The sequence below is a fragment of the Megalops cyprinoides genome, chromosome 6, assembly GCF_013368585.1.
Source record: "Megalops cyprinoides isolate fMegCyp1 chromosome 6, fMegCyp1.pri, whole genome shotgun sequence".
Classification (NCBI taxonomy): Eukaryota; Metazoa; Chordata; class Actinopteri; order Elopiformes; family Megalopidae; genus Megalops; species Megalops cyprinoides.
Genome location: NC_050588.1, coordinates 9,386,997 through 9,408,784, shown reverse-complemented (window position 1 = coordinate 9,408,784; position 21,788 = coordinate 9,386,997). Strand labels below are relative to the sequence as shown.

At 43.8% G+C, this 21,788-nt stretch overlaps 1 protein-coding gene across 2 annotated transcripts in view; it reads left to right on the top strand.

Moving 5' to 3' along the window:
• The first annotated feature begins 5,137 nt into the window (after positions 1-5,137).
• The window catches only part of dstyk (dual serine/threonine and tyrosine protein kinase), a 36,336-nt gene continuing 19,685 nt past the window's right edge, over positions 5,138-21,788 (top strand). The window contains exons 1-3 of one of the 2 annotated variants that reach the window (XM_036532096.1): positions 5,138-5,233; positions 6,255-6,473; positions 13,489-13,892. In XM_036532096.1, the coding sequence (XP_036387989.1) occupies positions 6,269-6,473; positions 13,489-13,892 (609 nt within the window). In that variant the 5' untranslated portion in view covers positions 5,138-5,233; positions 6,255-6,268. The other variant, XM_036532095.1, reaches the window with a different exon arrangement.

The window sequence follows — 21,788 nt, the reverse complement described above, 5'->3', positions numbered from 1 at the left end:
CAATAAAATATTTCCACGTGTATATTCTATTGGGGTTCATAATATTTCAGTTTTTCCTATTTAAATTTTAAATTGTTATACACAACACGTTTGTGTCAATAATGACTGATAAAACTGAGACCCAGCATCTTTCAAGACACTTCTTAACTGTGAACTTAAGTGGATATGTATTTGATTATTTGATTTGCAATGTTAATCCGCGGGGCTCAGAGCTGAAGTGAATGTTTCTCTGATATATTCATTGACAAATCACTTCCTTATAGGGCCCTCTTGTGGTAATTTTTTTTAGCATTATGGCAAAATCAATAACATAAAACATAAACATTTAACATGCCGATGGTTTGGAGGATTTGGGATGAATATCGCTGAAAGCCTTACCTGCCTTTAATCTCAACCTTATCAAGATTTCAACAATATGATTTCGTTTTGGCACACAAATTGCGCGTTTATGTTCTCAAAAGAACATGGTATGTAATTAAACAGTGCATATCTGAAGCAGCTGTTAAAACTGCCGTCGAAACATTCACTTGGGACTGAACTGTTTTATTTCACGGAAAACTGAAGTCATTTCATAATGCCCTCCTGTGGTAGTTTTTGGTACTACATATCAACAAAGTAGGTGATATTGTGCTTTCTCATTTCGGTCATTGTGAAGCCTAATAGCGGAGGTTTATACCAACACTATTAATGAATAGGAATGACAAGTGCGAAAAAGAAATATCAAAAATATGAAAAGTCAAAATAGCAACTAAATATTACATTTTTACATTCTTTATTAAGCTTCCAAATGTAACAGGGTCGATTGACAGTGACGTCTGAACCATGGTCCACGTTGCTTGCCTAGCTAAAAGGATAGAGACAGTTTGACAGGCTAAAGACCAAGGTCCCTAGATAAGGGGTCTAATCACACTGTTGACTCTAGGTGATAAAGTGAACTTTTTTTCCACTGGTATGCACTGACATGCTCTATAATGCTACTTAGCACTGGTGCATATAGAAGCTTCTTGAGCCCACCACACCGCAGTGGGAACACAGTTTCAGCATGGACATTAGTCTTAAGAAACTTAGTAATAACTTTCTACAGCAGGGTTTCTCAAACGTGCTCCCAGGATCCAATGTGTGTGCTGTTTTTCTTTTTCTTTTTTTTGTTCTGAGTAATCTCTTGATCATTTAGGGTGATTGAAAAGCAGACTGAATCATCTTCATGCCTTTGCCTTTAAACTGGCATGAGGAGAGTGCAGATTTGGGCTCACTGCCTTTTGCATCATCTTCCCTTCCCACTGGCACGGCTTTATTTACAGTAGACAGGTGTCCACGCTTCTGGCGTTTGGAAAATGTGATGCTCTGTTAATCAATCAGTTGATAAGTTATGAACCAAACAATTAACTGAGCGGGCAAGCCAATACAGCCCCTTCACAAATGCACTGCCATAGAGTCCGTTACATTCATTATTCTCATCAATGAACTACTTGTTATAATTGGGAACATGCAAAATTCTGGTTGGAACAAACACCAGCACACGTGGGGGGGGGGGGGGGGGGGGGGGTTCCCCAAGCCAAAGCTTGTGAACAGTAACTACAGCACACTGATGAATGCCCCACAAAGCATTCCTGGACTGTCCTTTCTACTGGCACTCCAGATCTGCAGTGCTGTCAGTGCCAACCTGCATCTGGACATATGTCAGGGCCTGAGGCGATACTGTGTTTAAAGTTAGTTTAATTTAATCTGGCATGGCTCTTTAGAATGCTGTTTCTATGGCTACTGCTCACTCCCCTACTATATCCCAGTTTAGACTGGCTTCTGGACCAGGGATACAGCATGCCATTATTCACTACAGCAGCACCACGGCTACGCATCAGTTACGGGCTGCATTCTTGCAGTCTACTCTTTGTAGGACTAGATTAACTTTTGCCCCTTATTCCAACAACAAAACAGTACACATCCACTTTAGAATAATACACAGTTGTTCATCTACATAAGAAATTGAAAATAAAACTACATCAATTTAGGAACCAAAACTGAAAAATTGCCCGGCATTTTCAAAGCTTCATTTCTCATATGCTTGTGTGCTTGCTATTTTTCCCGCGCCCTGTGCGCTACCGTCGACGTCTGCTGTAGTACCAAAATATGACCAACAGAGAGCAGTAAGTGACTTGACTTGAGTATTAGCTTTTCAAGTCGCAAATAGAGAATGCAGCAGAGGATTCCATACAAGCGATACAAATTTTACTATACAAAGGCAAACATTGTTTCCAGACATCTATCTTTTATTCTAAGGTTAATGTCCTTCACAAGAGTGTAAAACTGATTATGAAAATAGCTTCCAAACATTCGAGCCACAGGCTCCTCAAACAAGGCAGTGGACCATCATCGGGAAATTTTACACAATACTCAGTATTCTGGTGATTCGAGTCCGTGTATGGGAAAATATTTGTATTAGTCTATATTAATATTTTCGTCGCGAACTCCACTTCAGACTACGGAAGCTAAGATGTGACAATTTTTCTGCACCATTGCCTTTAGCCATTTCAGCATTTTCAATGAAAACCCAACGGTGATCTAACTTTCCTGACAAGCAAAACAAACCAGCTACACGCTTACTCATTTAAAGCACTCATCTCTAAAGTATTAACTGAATAGAAACGCCCACTCCGCCAGTTACAGAGAATTCTGCTTTGCAGATCAATTCCATTCTTCTGCAAAGGCAGAGCCAGCAGAAAACTCTCTCATTGGCAGAGAGCCCGACCAATCAGATCAGCGGTCTGAAGTTGCAGTGGGCTATGAATAAAAAACATTGTCCACATGGTCTGTAATGGTCGCCTATTGATTTGAAAACATAGACCACAAACTTAACAAACAAAAAAAAGTTTTAAAAGCAATACATTCTTGACGGCGATGTTTGAACACAGCGAACAGAAATATGATATACATTCTGTATTAGTTCTCATTTTAATTTCGGTAAAAAAAAAATGAAAACTTTCGCGTTTTCTCTTTCACTTCCTCGAAGGCTTTTGAGTTGGACACAACGTCTTTAAAATGAAATAACAACAAATTAACGTTTTTTTTGTTGTTGTTTTTTTTTCCTGAAAGTGGACCACCGTGATGGCTCCCTAATAAGCAGAATGGATTTAGGCGAGCCAAGGTCCATGCTCAGACAAACTATAGGCTCAAGGCATTGGGAAGTACACACGTACACTAATCACCAACTTTGTTCTCTTTGAAACAAAGAAACTACACAACACAGATGAATTTCATTGATAGCCTATTTGAAATTATTACATTGTAAAATGTGTGTGTATGATGTCCTCTGTGACACAGTCGAGTGAATGGAGGTTTCAACGGTGCGAGCAATGGTTTTAAATGCACTTCGAACATTTTTCCTGGGCCTTGATTTGCTATAATCCATACATACGGTGACATGTTAAATTTCTTCATCGCAATAGACTGTTTACTGTGCATTAACCTGCTTCGATATATAAGATTGTAGCATCTTCCTTGCCGTTAAAGCATAGTCTAATAACGGCCAATTCATTTTCCCCACAGTTTGACCAATAACGGCCAATTCATTTTTCCCGGACTTTGACCAACATGGTTTTGTTTCTGAAAGAAAACACATTATTTTCACACCGCTGTCGCCTAATCAGCCGCAAGAGCCACGAGGTGAAACCACCTGTTTTGGAACGAACTACTGCTACCCGAAGAAACTCCGCTGTTGCGCTTTGGCTCTCCGGCTAAGACGTCCACACAAGTGCGTGCACAATGGTAAACGTCTTCACTTTCAAAACGATTCACGGAAAGTATATTTAAGAAAACCTACTCGTGAGGGTATAAAAGTTGTTGTCTACGTAGGTAGGAGTCCCGATAGAGAAAACCTGAACTGTGCAGGTGCTGTGACTACTTTGCTTGCCTTTTGCCACGTAATGCTGAAAGGTACTCTGGTTGGAGGGAGTTGCTCAGCTGGCAAGTTGAAGGACTTTGGCATTTCCAGGGTTATTTCATGAAGTAACAACCAAAATAGAGTTTCTGTCGTTATCGCATTAACATTTAAGGCAACTGGTGAAAATGATTATTTTTCACATATGTAAACAAAGTCACCATTTGAAATGGATAGTTGCGAAAAACACAGCGAAAACGAAAACTATTGTCTGGCAGTAAGTTTAAAAGGAAACGGTAGTTACTTAGAGCAAATAGGCTATTAAATAAGGTTACATTCCAACTGAGATTGTTTTACAAGTTTTCGGTTTAAAAATAAAATACTTACTTGAAGGTTGGTCCATGGTAAATTTAGAGACACGTGTATCTACACAGAATCAGACATATACTTAAACAAGACTACATTACATTTTACAATTGGCTGCACGGACACTAAAACATTTGTGCTATCCTTGAAATGTAGTACCATTGCCAAAGTGTAATTAAGTGCTGTCAGAACACTCACAACATCAAACTTTCACCGTACAACACTAGGATTACACCTAAACACTACAGTTTTGTATGAACATGCTTGTAACATTACTGCATCAGTATCAGTAGGCGACCGCATCATTTGTAGAAAAGCATGTATTTTTGTCGTTGCTGCATAACTAACTAGTTCATCGAAGCATGTAGCCTTTCATATTACATGTCATATACACAATAATGATCGTACACACCAAACGACCCTGAAAACCTTAAAAAGAACACTGGTCCCACGACAGAGAGGTGAAGAAAAGACCCTCTTTCGATATTGAGCAGCTTTATCTTTCTGTATTTTTAATTTCTTCAAACACTACCAGCCATTGCCAAATTACTTTTTTGCACATCTTTCTCTTTGTATTCTTCAGCATATGCGCGCTTGATGATACAGAGTTTAGTCACACCCACTTTGCCGCCCACTTTGTGTGATTTTGATTTGTGGTATTGCAACGTGTGTTTGGCTACCGATTTTCGAGATCCAACCGTAGCACCGTAAAATAAGACTGGATCCCAGTAACACGGAACCATTATGTTCCATTTGCCCGAAACGTCTACAGTAATATTTTGCTTCCTACGTCACTGCAGACTACATTCCCCAGAAATCAATGATGCGACGCTGCTGTGGCCTCCTATCAAATATCCCCTCCCAAGCAGCACACAGCAGTTTGTTTGTTCATGTCTGTGTGGAGAGGCTTGCCATGTCCATCCGCAGTACTTGCTGTGGGAAAGCCAGCAGAGAGGGGAGTTTTCGTCAGGACCGGATTGGGGGCGTAGAAAGGTTGATTTGAGAAATTAATCTCCATCTCAACGAGAATTGTTAGACTTTATAGCTAGCACACGCTAGCTAAACTGACTGACTGTTTTGTGATAACGATAGCTAGCTAGCTCCCTGTCTGGATTTCTGTTTCGGATTTTGGACATCTAGCTAGCTAGTTAGCTGACTAAAATCAAGTGGACACTTTGCTCGCATTGGATATGCCTGTTTTTCACATTTGGATTAACACACGGAGTACTTCGCCAACTTGACTTTATAGGTTGCTTTGCTGGCTGGCTAGCTAGCTAGCCACATCTCTCATTGGAATACCGTGGGATATTAGCTAGCTAGCTAGCTAGCTAGCTGGAGCGTTACGCTAATTTGCTTGCTAGCTTGTGAGAGGCGAAAAGTGTTGGGCTGTTTGCTCGGATTACTGCTTTGATTGGCTGTGAACCCAATTCGTTTTTCTGCGTTCCTTCGCAATGGTACCCAGCTCGCTGACGCCGTGTGGAGTTTTATCCAAGCAAGCGTGCAGTTATAAATCAGGGCCTTGGATTACTTTTGGTGGTTTGCTTGCTTGCTAGCTACCTATCTGTCTTGCTAGCTGTATTGTTAGCCTCTTGACTCTTGACAGTTGTCTGCCAGAAATCAGTTATACCGCTATGTCATCGAGGTGCTTTGAAGATGTCAAGCGAATAGATTTTAGGTAGCTAGTTTGCTTGCTTGCCAAATTGCTAGCTACTTTTTATTCAAAATATTGTTGGAGTTGAGACTTCGGATCCCGAAACGAGCTAGCTAGCTACTGTCTGCTAGCTGTATCAATAGAACGCACAGAATAACGTCAATTAGCTGGCTAGGTTGTCAGCTAATGAGAAAAGAGTAGTTAAGCCTGGAAGTACACGAATTGACATCTTCTTAGCTTAAATTAAGCTCCATCTGCATGAAAGTTCAAACTTGAGCACCATCCCTTAATTTACACCCGCTTTGGGTTTTCACAGGGTAGAACAAACTGAAAAACACTCGTTGTCTAACTTTGTGTAAACAGGCTCATTATTTGCCATGGAGGGTGTTGGTGGGGGTAACCAACAGAAAGTCACCCCGCTAGCACGAGAATTGACGAGGATCTTTAACAGTTACAACAAACACTCCATATTGCTGAAAAAGAACTTGAAAGAGACCAATGCCTTTTTCCGGGAGATCAGACAGAACTACAGCAATGCTTGCGCATCCGCCGCCAGCTCGGAGGCCGCTGCCCTGGAAGCAGGTAAGCGGGAGGAGCGCCTCCCCGCTCTCCTCTGCACACTACACCAGCATGGATGATCTCATCCCCATCGCTACACCACGCTGTTCAACTCTGTCACTGCAGCTGCGACGACCACAGCTCCCAAACCTCACAACAACAAGAACTGTTTTTTCACCGCCAGCACCACTTTTTAAGGAAAAGACAGGCTGTATCACCCTTATTAGTCACTTGATCTAAGTTATAAATTAAACTCGTTTAATTTGACTCGCTTGGCTTATGCGCAGTGTTTCGATAGGGGCCAGCAGCTATTTCTGTCAGAAATGCTCCTTGGGATAAGTTCAGTCGCCTCGAAGTTGTTTGGCCGTCTGACAGCGTTTAAAAGGAGCATACGCTTACAAAGACGGACAATGGATCTTTTATCCTCGAAGGAGAGGAGAAAGAACAAGCCGCATAATGCACAACTCTGTACTGTTAGTTTTAGTAGAATAGCCTAGTTTTTTGTGAAAAAGACGTCGCTCACACTATGTGACGGCAGCAGCCAGCTGGTTCTTGGTTTGGAACAGGTTCGCCTTCGACACAGAAAAGAGCGATATTTGAGTTTTGTTAAATAATGGGGGTCATATTTTTCAGCACTCAATCTCACCGATTTAGACTCATTTTTCGTTACTACTGCCAGAGGAAAGCAGCATTTTCCAGCCAGCACTTCATCTGTAGAAATTGTATTAAATAGGATTTAGTCAAGGCGATTAGGGCCAGAAAAGGGGACTTTTCTTAAAGGGGGTGACAAGTGAAAATTCAGTGTGCACTGACGTGTTCAGGGCTTGTTCAAAGAATCAAGAGAGCAGGGTTTTGTGAATTCTGCCATTCTGAAATTATGAAATAACTTTTTCAATAATATAGGTCTTAATGGGTCTCGGATGTTAAGCGTAAGGCAAATAGTTTACAAACAGCCAATCTTAAAATGTCCCTCACGTGATCGAGCAGCGCGGTGACATCCCTTGTATCTTAACTGTTGCTGTGCTTTGCGAAACTGAATTGATTCGAGGCGTGGGCCACAGTGTAATTATTATTGTAGCGGCAATTATCAAGCATTATTGTCGTCTAATAAACGGAGAATTGCGTGGTGTGACACACTGAAAAAATATTTGAATCAAGTTGAGATGTGTATTAAAATACCTGATGGTGCTATATGGCGTCTGTACTTTCAACGGAGACTGTCGTGTAGACAAGCCGGCAATAGCCGTTCACCGCCATTGTTGAATTTAACTGCAACCTTAAAAGTTCGAGGGTTAAACTTGTTTTGCTTTTAGGTACTTTACTGCTGGTAATGTAAGAGTGACTTAAAACGTTAAGGAAGTCATCCGTTTTTACTTTATGCTAACCCACGTACTGTGGCCCAGATTTGGGTGTTGAAAGGATTTCTGCTCAGCACACCTAAACATAAGGAAGGTTAACCAAAAAGAGGGGAATTCTTTAAAAACTTAAGTAGACGTTAAGTAGTTCGTGGGAATCCACTGCAGCTGTGATGTAATTTGCAGTAGAATCTCCATGTTTTCTGGGCAGTGGGTTTCTGGAGGTTGCTTTAACCCAAGTATCTTACGGATGGAATGTGCTGTATTGAATAATGAATTGTAATCAAATCGACACTGCCTGTTGCACCTGTGTTAACTGGCAGAGTGCTTAGTTTCAGTTTCAGGAAAATTGCATAATTGCATAAGGGAAGCCGCTATTGGTCAACAACCATGAACTCTCCCCCCATCTCATCAACTTTCAATCCTCTGTGGCAGCAAACATTTAAAACTGGATGCCGCATTGAGATCATAATCACCATGTTGGTTGGTGGAATCCCAGCCTTGCTGGGAAAGTCTTTTTCATTTGTGTAAAATTCCATGTGAACCATTTGCATGTTGGTTTCTTTGAACATGGTACCTCCATCCACTCCATATTATGTTGCGTAATAATAAAAAAAAAAAAAAAACATATAGATATATATAGACAATGAAATGTGTTACTTAACCATTGACGTCTGTTTGGCTTTTCAGGAAAATATTTCAACACTCTTAGGTCAGGTACACATTTGTATTAAACATACGACAACTCACGGAAGCTAGTGTTATCTCAGCTGAGTGTTGCACTGTTGTATGCAATAGCAGGCAAGCACTCTTTAGTTGGTCAGTGTAGCTTCATAATAGGTAATTTTAAGGATTTTTATAAGAAGTTATACTCTGTTTCCTGTCTGTTCCTCTAGAGCTCAGCTGGTGATAGATGGCACTGTAATCATTATGTTACAATTCTATCCATCATAGTAGTAGTGGCAGATAAGCTTCTTCTAAGGCAGGTCCATATAACAGACCACCCATTAAAAGATCGGTAAACTGCAGTGCTTGGTTGTGTAGTTTCACCTAAGCCCATGAGTCAGAAACGGAAGCTAAGGCTATAAAAGTATATCTAAAATTCATAAACCTTTCTCCTAGACTACGAGAACACATGAAAGGGATGATGTTGTAGGCCATATTGCGCACATGGCTCACGACACATCAACCGTTAGAAAAGCAGATGCAGGCAGTATTTTCTTCCACAGTTACTTCCACAGTTAGTCTTCAGGTGTGACTTTAGGGATAAGACTGGGGGGAAGGGTGAGCCCAGCCTGTTCCCCAGCCATAGTTAAGGCAAGATTAGTGAGGGCAGCATTGACCTGCGTGACACTGACAACGGCATGGCTGTGGTTTATGTGGGTCGAAGTGAGTGCACTGATGTAATCCGTTTGGTGTGTTGGTATGTTATCGCAACTTTTATAAGATGGACCACTTGGATCTTTCATTTAAAAAAATACTTAGAGATAAATTACATTTTTTAATAATTAGCCAATTCTGTGATTGGAGTAGCCGCTGTCTTTTGTTGTAGCTTATATTGGCGAATTGTCGAGAAAGGATCACTTTAGGAGTCATTTTGAAAGTGCTGCAGCATTTTAAAATAAAGACGTGTCGCTGCAGCAACTGCAGACACAGTGTCCCTTAACAGCCTCATTTGGAAAATGGCAAGGGCAAATAATTCAGGCATTATGAAAGTTATTGGGAAGCAGCTGCTATTGGGTAAGGCATTGTAGAAATCCCTTTGCACCATATTTTTATGAAATGGCAATTGTCATTTTATGCATATACGTTCGTGATAAAATACAGAAAACCTGTACAAAAAGAATAGAGTAAATGAGGGAGTGGAGGCCTATGAGCAATGGTTATCACTCTCCCAACACCATACGAGCTGCCAGCGGGTGTCAGGTGGCCTCCTTTTTTTTATTTTTTTTTTTTGCTGATCCCTGTTTGGTGTTGGATTTACAAGCAGCGAGACCGCCAGCGAAAAACAACCTGTTTTCTGTAAGCCGATGCGGTTTGCATTAAAACTAAAAAGACGAGCACCGAGCCAAAAATCACAAGGAAGAGGAGGAATTTATTAAGCTGCGGCGAAAGCGTGAGAGTTTACTTAATCCGGCCGCAAACAGCTCCCACACAAACAACGGACACGCAATACACAAAGAGAAACGGACAGGTAGGCATTTATTCTGATAGGCAGAAACTGTTTCTGTCTTTACGTCCTGGACTTACAGTGAGTGCTCGATGACTTTACAGGGCAGCATCAGTGTCTGGTGGGCGGTGCGGTGCGATCATAGAATTCTTGTGGACTCCTGAGGCAGCGACACTTACTACGATTCTCCCCGTCTGCCTCAGCTTCCCTGATTCGGCAGCTGTCCACACGGAACGTGTGTGAGGTCGCCTCGCGGTGCGCTCGGCTGCATGCTCTGCTCTCGCCTTCATGTGCGTCCTGGGCCTTACACGGCCGTTGTGCGTGTAGACAGGGAACGAGCGAAGATCTGATTTGCAACCAGCTCCTAGCTCGCATATGAAAAGGTATTCAAAATATGGTAAAGAGCAGCTTCTGTCAGCAGCCAGGCTCTCGGGAAGACTGTGTCTGTAACCATATTGCCACCTTGGGCTAACTCCAGTTTTCAGACGCTTTCCACATCCATGCCAAGCACAGTGTTTAACAACGGATAGTGTAATCTTTATGCTGCTTGAATAATCACAAGACACGTTAGGTGACCGTGCTAGAGATGCAGAGGTCATCTGAGTAAAAAAAAAAAACAGGGCATAGCACAAAAAAATGACCTGGGCTCAGTTTAGCTGATACTGTGGTATGTAGCGCGCTGTCAAATGCACTACCCCATGTCACATGTGTATTTGACTTGTGCTATGGCCAGGGCTCTCCAGAGGCCCAGGCTTGCATCTTGGACGATCACCAGGCACGTGGGGAAATAGCAGATTTTCAGAAGTAGAATCTTCACCCCATCTGTCACCTTGTTGGGGGTTGCAGAACCCTAAATGTAAGCAAATACATAGGCGACCAGTTGTCTGAGAGCTGCCAAACATGCTTGGTTTAAAGCCCACCCCTCCCACTCTGAGTCCCCCTCTGGTTAAGACCTGTTTATGGAAGTGGACATCAAAAATCAACCATAAGTTGTATGGGTACACGCTGACACAAATCTAGCAACGCTGCATCTGTTCTCAGCTGATTTTGGAAATGGTCTGAACGGTCGATGTTGCATTCATTACGAGCATCGAAGTGTTCCACTTGGCCACAGTTGGAAGGCTGAATTACCGCAGTGCATGTGGAACAGTTCGTTCACTTTTAAGTAAAACATTTCAGAGAAATAACTGTCCGTTCAGATTTAAGAGTGTTCTGAGTCTGCTCTTGTATACTCAACATTTATCTCAGAAAATTGCCATCAGCATTTCAAAGGCTTAGTCCAATGATATACTTTATTAAATATAAAGTTGAATGCTTTATTGTGTTTTGTCTTTGCAAGATGTAGCCTATGTCGTGGTACTGGTTTTCCCAGTGCAGTGTGCTTGCAGTTTAGCCCATGCATGTAGCTGTGTAATATTAGTTGCATTTGCCGAACAAGCCTTATGATTTGCCTTAGCGAGGGAGAAAAATGTCATTGGGCGTTAGCGTAAGAGCTCAGGTAAATTCCCGCCACCCCACCCCTGTTGAATATGTGACCACACCCTTCAGAGCAGCAGCGGTGTGGCTGCCTCCTCCCTCATATGGAAGGCCTGAGACCCGTCCCTGTTCTCACAGTTTTTTTTAAAGCATGCTGCAAATCATTTTAGCAAACCTGACACGAAAATCGAAATGTTGCCTGTCAGACTTTTTTTTTTTTTTTTTTTAACCAAATGTCACGTGATGGGACATTCAGGTGACCGTAAAAAAGGAAGTTAAGTGTGTTTGCTGGAAACTTTGGGATGATCTAGATTTGAAAGTGACAAGGAGGTGGAGTGTACAAAAACGGAACAGGTGGCTAAGGTCATTGCTGTGACATCACAACCAAAGGGAGCTGCTGCAACATTGCGATCAAGACCGTAGAGAGAGAGAGAGAGGGAGAGAGTTGGGGAAAGGAGGAGGAGGGGCGAGGAGAGATGAGAGAACAAGAGTCAGAGTGGGCCATGGCTGCCCTCTGTTCTTTGTCTGAGTTATATAACCGCACGCACTGTGAGTCAGCAGCACAGAGGATTATGACCACTTCCTGTTATTAACTCAGATGAATCCCAACTCTTGTTTGTTTGGATGGATCTTAAGATAATACACATAAGACACATGTGCTGCGGCAGCTGGGTCCAGCGCAGCTCCCTGCTGGCAAAGGAGCTCGCTCCCAGCGGAGGGGGCGGCGGCAATCCCTAAAAAATAACAGGTAAAAGTCCAAGTGTCTTGCACCTTATTTCACAAACAAGCGGATCAGGCCAGCCCCATTGTTCACAGCACGCAGGGAAATTATATAAGGGTCAGGCGTCAGAGATTCTAAGTCTGCAGTGCAGTTTTCTGAACGAGTAAATCTTTTGTAAATGTACAACAGCGTCTGTAATGCCTGATGATAATGTCTCGGGTGTCTAAATGCACGTGACACAGCCAGGGGTAGTATCACAAGCGGTGGGTACTGTTTTTTTTGGTCCTGCATGAATCCAGGGACGCCTCTCACCCCCAAGCAGCGTGACACACTGGCTGAGTTTCCACACTTGTAGCCTTAAAACATGAGGGGAACGTATTTACATTTTCACTTTTTTTTTTTTTTTTGTATGGAAGCACATTGTTTTGGGGGGTAGAGTAAGGGTTATGACAGTGCACTACAAGTTCAACAGAAAAGGCTGGGAGGGATGTACAGGGAGGGGACGGACAGCCCAGTTTAGATGCCTGGTGGGATGGTGGAATGTGACAGTGGAATTCCACATCAAACGAATTTTAGGCGAATCAGTTCATCAATTAAAAAAAAAAAATTGTCTCCGTTCTGAAAATAGCCTTCAGCCTTCTCCGTTCCCCTTCCGTCTCCTATAGCAGCGCTGGTTTGAGCTTTGATAAACAGAGCATTTTGTTTTCCTGTCCCAGTGTGTGACAAAGGGCCCGCAGACGTCACACTGCCAATCCATACACCGCTCCCTCATTGTCAAAAAGAGCCCAGGCTGCATCTTGATAGCTTGTATTGTTTTGGAATTTGATTGCTTCTGTTGTAATTGTCATTAACCTTAATTAACTATGCACAATACAGTGTCAATAACTGTATCATTTTTAAGTGGTGTTTCGCTTAGCCCACTGTAAAAATGGCCATCTGTCAATGTGAGGGTTTATGAAACATAAATTTTATGTAATATATACATGAACTGTATAAATATATTTTACAGGGTGTAACATAAATATACAGTATACACATCGACGTTGAAGCCATAATATGCTTAGTCATGCAAACAGAAATGCTAATTCATTCTCCAGCAATTATAGCATTCTGGTCCACCTTGTCTTCCTGCTGTCAGTCTGCCCGGGAATTTCCAGGTCTAGGTTTATGAAGGACTTGCCTACATCAGCCCGTATGTTTGTGTTTCTGTTTCTGTTTTGGCTTTGGCTTTGGTGAGTTTCTTTGGGAGGGGCTGCGACATCTTCCCTGCCATGTGTGTCACTCTCTCCTCTCCCCCCCCTGCCCCCCCCGACCCAGGCCAGCTGAGCTGTATCTCGTTCCCGCGCCACGAGGAGGAGTTCCTGCAGGCCAGCGTGGGCAGCACCCCCTACATCCTGGTCCTGGGCCAAGACTGCGCCGCCCGCTACCAGCTGCTCAACTGCCTCCTGGGAGAGCGGCTGCTGCCCCTGGGCCACGAGGGCGGGGCCGGCTGCGGGGAGGGCGGGGTCTGCAAGCGCCGCAAGCTGTGCTTCACACACGGGCGGCAGACCCGGCTCAGCCTGGCGCTGCCCGGCCAGTACGAGCTGGTCCACCAGCTGGCCGCCCACTGCGGCCGCTGGGAGACCGTGCCCCGGGAGGACCTGGAGATCCACGAGGAGTGCCAGGACCCCGCCCACCGCCTGGCCGAGCTGGAGGTCACGCTGCATCACCCCCTGCTGCAGGTGCGTGCTCCAACACAAGCGTCTGCGAGGATCAGCCGATGTGTATATCATCAGGAGTGGGCTGAGGCCGGACACAGTGGCATCCATGTAATATTAAGATCTGTGCAGCTCCTGCTGTAAAGTGGATGCGATCAAACAGCGCAGCAGTCATGCCCACAGCAAGACATTAGAATCAGGACACTCCTGCCGTGCTAAAAGAGCCGATCTTTGTAGCATTATGGTGCTGTCACTACAATGTAGAGCAGTAGATCTGAATTTGGTTCCCTTCTCCAGCCATTAAGCTCCCTGCCCAAAAACCCCCTCTTGCAGCTGTATGTATTGGTTGGAATGGCCAAATCAACAGCAGATGCTTTTCACTTCTGTCCAACATGCAGGCCTTTAATGTGGACTGGTGAGGAGACATTTATGATGAGTAAGCATTTAATCAAACATAGCATCCCATGGGAAGGCGACTTGTCATATCTAGGTGGGGTTTCAAAATGAAAACCTCAGAAGATTATTCTTTTCAGTTCTACTTTATCTTCAAGATTGGAATTATCTCTCTCATTCCGGAATTGAATCACTTTTAGTAAACTTTGCAGAGATACATTATATAAAGAAAATTCTCTTAATGTTCAGCAAGCATATGTTTGCAGGTTGTACACGTTGATGCTGACACTGACAGTGGTGTTGTGCTGTAGACTGGACATTAGAATGCACATTAATTGCACAGAGAACATTAAAATGCTAACTAAAATGCACATAGCACATCAGAATGAAAAGTAGGTCTCTGCAGTCAAGTGAGGAAAACAGAGAACGATAACCTCTCCCACAGGGCAAGACATGTCCCAGTATGATGACAGAGACAGTTCAGCTTTAGTTTTATTCTGCTGTGGGTGAAACCGCTCGCTGGCAGGGAGAAACTTTGACCCCATAACACACAGACCACACGCCAGTCACAAAGGAAGGGTGGACACTGGGGTCATTCTGGCCTCCAGGCTCAAAAGAAAGCACAGCAAGCAGGAGTGTGGCCCAAGAAGAGCAAGACTCTCACAAAGCAATTCATCAAAATAGAATGGTTTCTGTAAAAATCGTCACGGCACTCGGATACAGTGATAACGGGATCCATCAACAGCTTTTATAAACGGTCATGCTGCGTTGAGCGACCGCTCTTCAGCTGGACTCGTTCCAGACCCGATCCTGAAAGGAATCGCTGTTCTCGCCAGACCGTTCTCTGTGAATTTCCCTCAGAACTGTAGGTGAACTGGTAAATCGGGTTCCCATTGCAAATTTCTGGCGGGTAGCGCTGTGAGTTACCGTTGCAGGAAATCTGATGGCACGTTTTGTGTCGGGCTGAAAATGATAAGGGAGGATGGGGAATTTTTAGCACTGTTTTATGTGCATTTGCTCTCCCGCAGCGTGTCGAATTTAACAAACCCGCAGCTTTGATAACCTTGATGAAAGTGTTTGCTGGTATGCTGGTAATCCTTATTTAGTGCTATGGAATTTCCAATATGAAACGTGAGGACAAAGATGCATAGATTTTTTAGCAGTGTCCAGACAGAAGTTCTAATGTGTAGTGGGTTTGATTTGAAGAACATTTTACGACTATGTAAAGTAGGGAAAAAGGCCTGTGGCTCCTCAGCGTGACGTGAGATTTGAGGAAGCTCCTAACACACTATTTCTATTGTTTTTGTTAAATGTGCACAGTAAATGCAGAGTTGATAGAAAGTAGCACCACGCCAAACGCTTGACTTGTTGATGGCCTGAAAATCGGCCTGACCCCAGCCCTAACGTGACAGCAGAATTCTGCAAGGCAGCATGTCCGTGGGGCGGGGGGTGGGGGGTGGGGGCAGGGGGCAGGGGACCAGGGGGCTTCGTCTTTTCTCGCGTGTGTCGCCTCGTTCGCGGGACGGGCGGGCGGCCTGAGCCCCGGCCTGCGCTCGCTGGCCAATCACGTGCGCATCTGTGGAAGGAAAAAGCGACCCCTAATCCCAAAGACAATGGCGGTGCTCAGTAAAGCCCCCGCAGAGAACTGGCCGTGGGGGCGGGGGGATGGGGGCGGCCCAGCGCTCCTTTGTCGGCCGGACCGCCTTACGTAATGCAGCGGGGGTCTGGTGCGTTTCACATGACCGCGGTGGAACTGGGTGGAAAAATGAATCGTCCTGATCCGGTCGCCATGGCAACATCCTGAATCCTGATCCGAGGGCACTGGTAATAAACAGATTATTCTCTGGTTTTTCAGCCTCGCACGCTTTGCCTGTAAGCTCCTGTCTCTCCATCGGGCCTCTGCTCAAAGGCCCTTTGACACATTGGGTATAAAACAGAGTAGAGCGAAATGCTGACTTTTTGGTGGTGGTTACTCCGTATGTAGTATAGCATGGTTTGTTATAGCGCTATGTAACGGATTAACACACATTCAGAGGGGGTCTGTTACCTTCTGTGTGTTCAGCCATTGGCGTGGCCTTATGTGCACTTGTGTACATTTGCTTTGCTGGTCACTGTGGATAAGTGCGTAAGTCCTTGACCGTTAAACACACTTCACTTCATCAGATGGCCCACAACAACTCAGTGAGCCTGCAACAGTATAGTTGTACAAGTGTCATGCTGACATTGCTGCCTGCAGTATGTTTAAGCCTGTGCTTTCGTGGCTGATCCAGATGTTTGGATTGCGAAGTTGTACAACGGCTGGTGTCTGAGGGGAGAGGTGTCGGTGTCATTCTAAGGCAGAAGCCTTTGCAACTAAATATTTTCCCTTGGAGGTCTGTCACTGCCTGGCAGTCAAAATACTGACCAATTAAAAGCCATCCTTTCATAGGGCATGTGTAGTGTCTTATATACTTATTGAAACACGCAAGTACCTTTGATTTGCAATTTTACCGGCTTGCAGACTGCAGCTGATTCCAGTCATATTAGCCAGTTTATGTATTAATTGTTAAGGTCATAAGGTCCAAGTGCTCTCATAAATAACTGTAGGCCTACACAGCCTCTCACAATTTGTGTATAGCATGTTTACATGCAGTAACAAACTTCAGTTGTATGAAAACTGTACTGATGATTACCTTCTCTTCCCTTCCATTTTTAAAGAAGCAGCTGTTCAGAGAAAGATGGACTTTTCACTTGAAAATCCGTTATTTGGTATTGAAATGTAATTGTCACTTTGTATTTGAAGGAAAATACAACATGGGCCATATGACAGTCAGAGGTCTTGCGCCCATGAGTGAGGTGGCCTGTAAGGAATTACGGAAAACGATCTGCTTGCCTGGTCTTATCAAAAACCGTGTGCAAGTTCTTTCCTGCAGCCAGTCATGTTGATGGTCGTAAGAGCTGCGTCGCTTATCGGACGAAAATAGCTACAGGATGCAAGGATGGACAGACCGTGAAACTACAATGAAATTATGTGCGCAAGTCGAAATTGTTGCCGCATTCCAAGTGATTTAGAGTATGGGAGTTAAAGGAACCCTCTCGAGTTTGGGGAGTATTTTTTTTCGGTCAGGCGTCCAGTTGAAAGAATTGGGTGCAGGGCAGTACGCGACATTGTACGCGGCGATCTTCAGCGCCATTGCGCTGGCCTGTGAGAATGAAGAGACACTTCCTGACGTGCATTTTTGTTTTCTGAGTTGGGGCAGGGTGAGGTCTGCGCAAAGGAGCTCCCGGTTAGAAAGCGTGACATCACATCAGGACCTGGTTAGTCAATCTGAGTTGCTCTTATCTGGAATGTATTCCGCCGGTGTTGCAATAGCTTTGTTATGCATCTCACTCCTGGAGCTCAGATTTCTTTACGTTAATTTCTGAGCTGCAGAGCATGTGGTTGTCAGGAGATCCCCAATCGCGTAAAACAAGGTTGATATTGTCTCCAGTGTCCTGTCCTTCTTTACACTGTGATCTCATTTTCCTGTAGGTTTTTATCGTACAGTGAACCTTGGTAAGAACTCAGCCCGCCTGATATTCATAAGCAATGGGATTAGCACAAGTCACCTACATACAATAGCCTTTCAGCATGGTTTTGTGGCTGAGTGTGATGCTTTCAAAGCACAGCCGTATTGTTTTTTTTCTTTTAGCCCCAGCGACAGCTAGTAAAGATACAGACCTTAAAATCAGTGGAGATTCGGTATAGAAATGTTGCATTTTCAGACAGTCTGTGTTAAACATTCTGTTCAAAAGCTTGACGAAAATATCTGTGTAGACCTGGTCCCCACTTAGAGAGAGGACCCCCTATTTATCTTCGTGCAAACAATTAAGGTGTTGAGGCGAGTTGAAAACGCCTAGACCCTGAGTCCAGGTCTACTGCCGTGCCCTGATATAACACCAGAATCACCCTACAGCTATAGCGGGAACTTCTGTCTGTGCTTTTCACAGATGGACTTGTAATGTTGAATTAAATCGGGCAGCGAGCAGTAAGCAGATACAGCAAACGAGACGGCAGCGGGTCACTTCTGGGAAATAAGAATGTTTTGCTAAATCGGGAAAGGCATAGACATTGTAGTGTAAAGTGGCGCGTATTCGTCATCAGGTTTTTGTTTTTACGCGTAGGCAGGTAGACCGTAGCCTTAATCGCGTTACGGGTTAAAGCATCTGAAGAGGCGTCTGGTTTACGGCCCCTCGTCGCCTGGGGGACATGCGCGTGTGCGCTGACGCAGTCGTTGGGCCTGTAATCCAATATCATCGAGCATGTGGAACGCAATGCGATTAGCGCTCGTGCGGTGCAGCCGTGAAAATTGTTAAATTGATAGGTTTGTGATTACGTGAAAGCGTCGCAGACAGGAGCTGCTTTTGATCTAAAATGACGAGACGTTCGCTGTAATACAAGGCAGAACTTTATTCCCCCTGCTTTCAGGTAGTGTGTGTGTGTGTGTGTGTGTGTGTGTGTGTGTGTGTGTGTGTGTGTGTGTGTGTGTGTGTGTGTAGGTCATTCTCCTTTTCTGAAATGAAATATAGACCTACTTTTTGATTGCCAAATTTTGCATTATGGCAGAATTCTGCCATGCAAAATAAAAGGTACCATATCCAAGTTAGGACTGAACAAGTATTTATTTAGGCAAAGAGTTTAGTCTTTTGGGCAGCAGTATGTTGTAATGGTAAGAAGCAGGGCATTACTGGTGTACCCTTGGGTTAGGTACCTAACCCAGAATTTCCTCAGCAAAAATCCAGCTGTCTAAATGGATAACCTATAAGAATTGTAACCTAAGTCACTCTGGATAACAGAAAGGCAGACAACTATCAGGGGCATTTATGAAAATTTGATATGTTTTGAGTAATTACTTGTATGCCTCCATATGTACAAATGGCATTCTGTAAGCCTAGAACTCAACCCTCTTCTTCCAGTTCATAACACAAGCCAGGCTTACTACAGGCCATAGCTTTTCATTGGCATGAATGTACACACAACTCAAATAAAAGCAGCTTTTTTTCTATGGACAGCTCTCCAGTTGCTTTACAACACCGAGAATCAAATTAAAAAAAGTTCATGAATGCGTGGCTTGTGCAAGGTAATGGTCTTGTTTAGCCTAGATTACGAGTGACAAGCAAGGCGCTCTTTGGGCTGAAAGAATCAGTGCAGGGCAGTTTTAGTTTTGTTTCAGCCCTGGAAAATGTAAACACTCAGTATAACGGCCTTTAATTAGGTAGCACACGTGCCAGCGTATGCTAACTGCTAACGGCTGGAATATCGAAATGCATTTTTCCCCCACGTAGAGGGGCACATAAAAAGAATACATTTCTCCAGGCACCCGCATAGAACAGCCAGGTATTTAACGAGAGCAGTCCTAGTTTAAATTAGGGCCTAGGTGCTATGTGCAACCCTGAAGATGCTGTGCTGTTTACCCAGTGATTAACCGGGACCCCGGCAGCCCCTCGCGGCCCGTCGCTAAATTCACACGGCCCTGGCAAAGCAAGACCGGCCTTTCTTTGGAAGCAGGGGGTGGGGCGGATGGTACAAAAGCAGGAGCCTGTTAATTATCTTTTCGTACGGGGGCCCCACCCAGCTCCCCCCTAGGTTACGTGCGCCGTGCCAAGGAGCAGATGATCGGATGAACCCAAGAAATGCAGAGCAGATTCCAGCAGTCCCGAAACCTGCACGGACTAGTCCGCGAGGGTGTTGATGGAGGCGATCCCCAGCACTTTGATCGCTGGATTCGCCAACTTTGTGGTTAAAGAATGACAGGCGCTTCAGTGCCAACGCACATCTGTGTACAGATGAGCCATCATAGTCATAAACTTTACACATCTATGTGTTAGATGTATTGTGTTAGTGTTAGATATATAGATAGTCAGTCATACAAATGGGTGTCACATAGATGGATAACATTACATATATAGATACAAAGCCTGATAAACATACACTAGATATTTGCATAGAGAGTGCAGATTTGTACGTGAATAAATAGGTCCATAATCGGATGGATTAATAAATAAAAAATTGAGATTTGATCGGCCCACGTGAAAGTGCCTCACTGCAACATTGCATGTTCATCTGAACATGTGGTAATGTGAAGCATTCAGTGTATTTGAAAAAAATAAAGTAAAATATGCTGGTTGAGGGGATAATCTTCCCTTTTCCTACAGAGATTACAAAATTTCAGTTTCACAATGGTTGGGAAACACTCTGCGATCTGACTTAGGTGTCTTAACATTGGCTGTATTATCTTGCTTTGAAACGTTGTTTGTTTTTGTTTTAAGGATAAGGCAGGCCATATTTGTTGTAGTGAAACGTCTCTGGTAACCCACAGCTCTTGTTCCTTGGAGATGGGACTGACTGCCTCCTTTGTGAGTTTGAGTGAGTCATTCTCTCTCTCTCTCTCTCTCCCTCATTCTCTCTCTGCCCCTCTAACTCGCTTTCCCTCCCCACCCCCTCCCTCCTGCTGTTACCCTCCTTTTCTGAATTTCTTTCTCTCTCACCGTCTCAGTCTCTCCCTCTCCCTCCCCCCTTCCATGTCTCTCTCTCTCTCTCTCTCTCTCTCTCTCTCTCTCTCTCTCTCTCTCTCTCTCTCTCTCTCTCTCTCAGAGTAGCTGGCATGTTCACATAGAAACTGAATCTTACTCTGGCTTGTTATCGCCTCATTCCCCTTGTCCCGCATCCCATGACCAAAGCTGGTTGTAGAGCGCTTTCTGGTATTGACATCTAATATTATCACTTTCCCTTAAAACATAGTGATTGAAGAGAACAATGACAAGAAGACTAAGAGAATGCCAGAAATGCCAGTTTTTCTCTTTCTTAACAGAATCTTTCTGTTCTTCATTTAAGCAGATTATAACATAACTGGCTCCTTTTTCCCCTTGGATGTTTTTAAAAGGGTAAAGTCTTAAAGGAAATACAATCTGGAAATAAACATTTTGTTTAAAAAAATTGTTTCGATTTAAATTGCAGTTTTTGTCAGCAAAATAGCAAAATAATCTTCCCGAAGATAATTTTTTTTCCCCACTTAGGCTATCCTTTATAATCACAATTCAGTAATTGTCACAAGCAGAATGTTCTAGTATGGAGTAAACAAGAATGGGACCTATTTAGTTCTCACAGTTTTCTTACTCTGGTTAACTGTGTGCTTTTTTATTGTACCAAATGCTGCTGTGAGTAGTTGTAAGAAAAGAACGGACAGCCGTCTGTCAGCTGAAACCAGTTCAGACCTGAAGCCAAAAATGTTACATGTTTCACGTGACTGCGTTCATGGTCTGTAGTCCCATTTTATCTTGATTTTTATATCTGACCACATTACTATGACTCAAGTGATCACAATCCTTCTGATTTTTCTTTTTAAACAAAAATAGATTTCTCAAAACAGCACGCGCCAGTTGGGGGTAATAATGTTCTGGCAGTAATTTCTGATCTGAGCAACTGTTGCCTATGGAGACGGCCTGCCCCTTAGTGTTGTCTTGATATTATGTCGGCTGTGTTTATGCCATAGCGACGGTCTGCTCGTT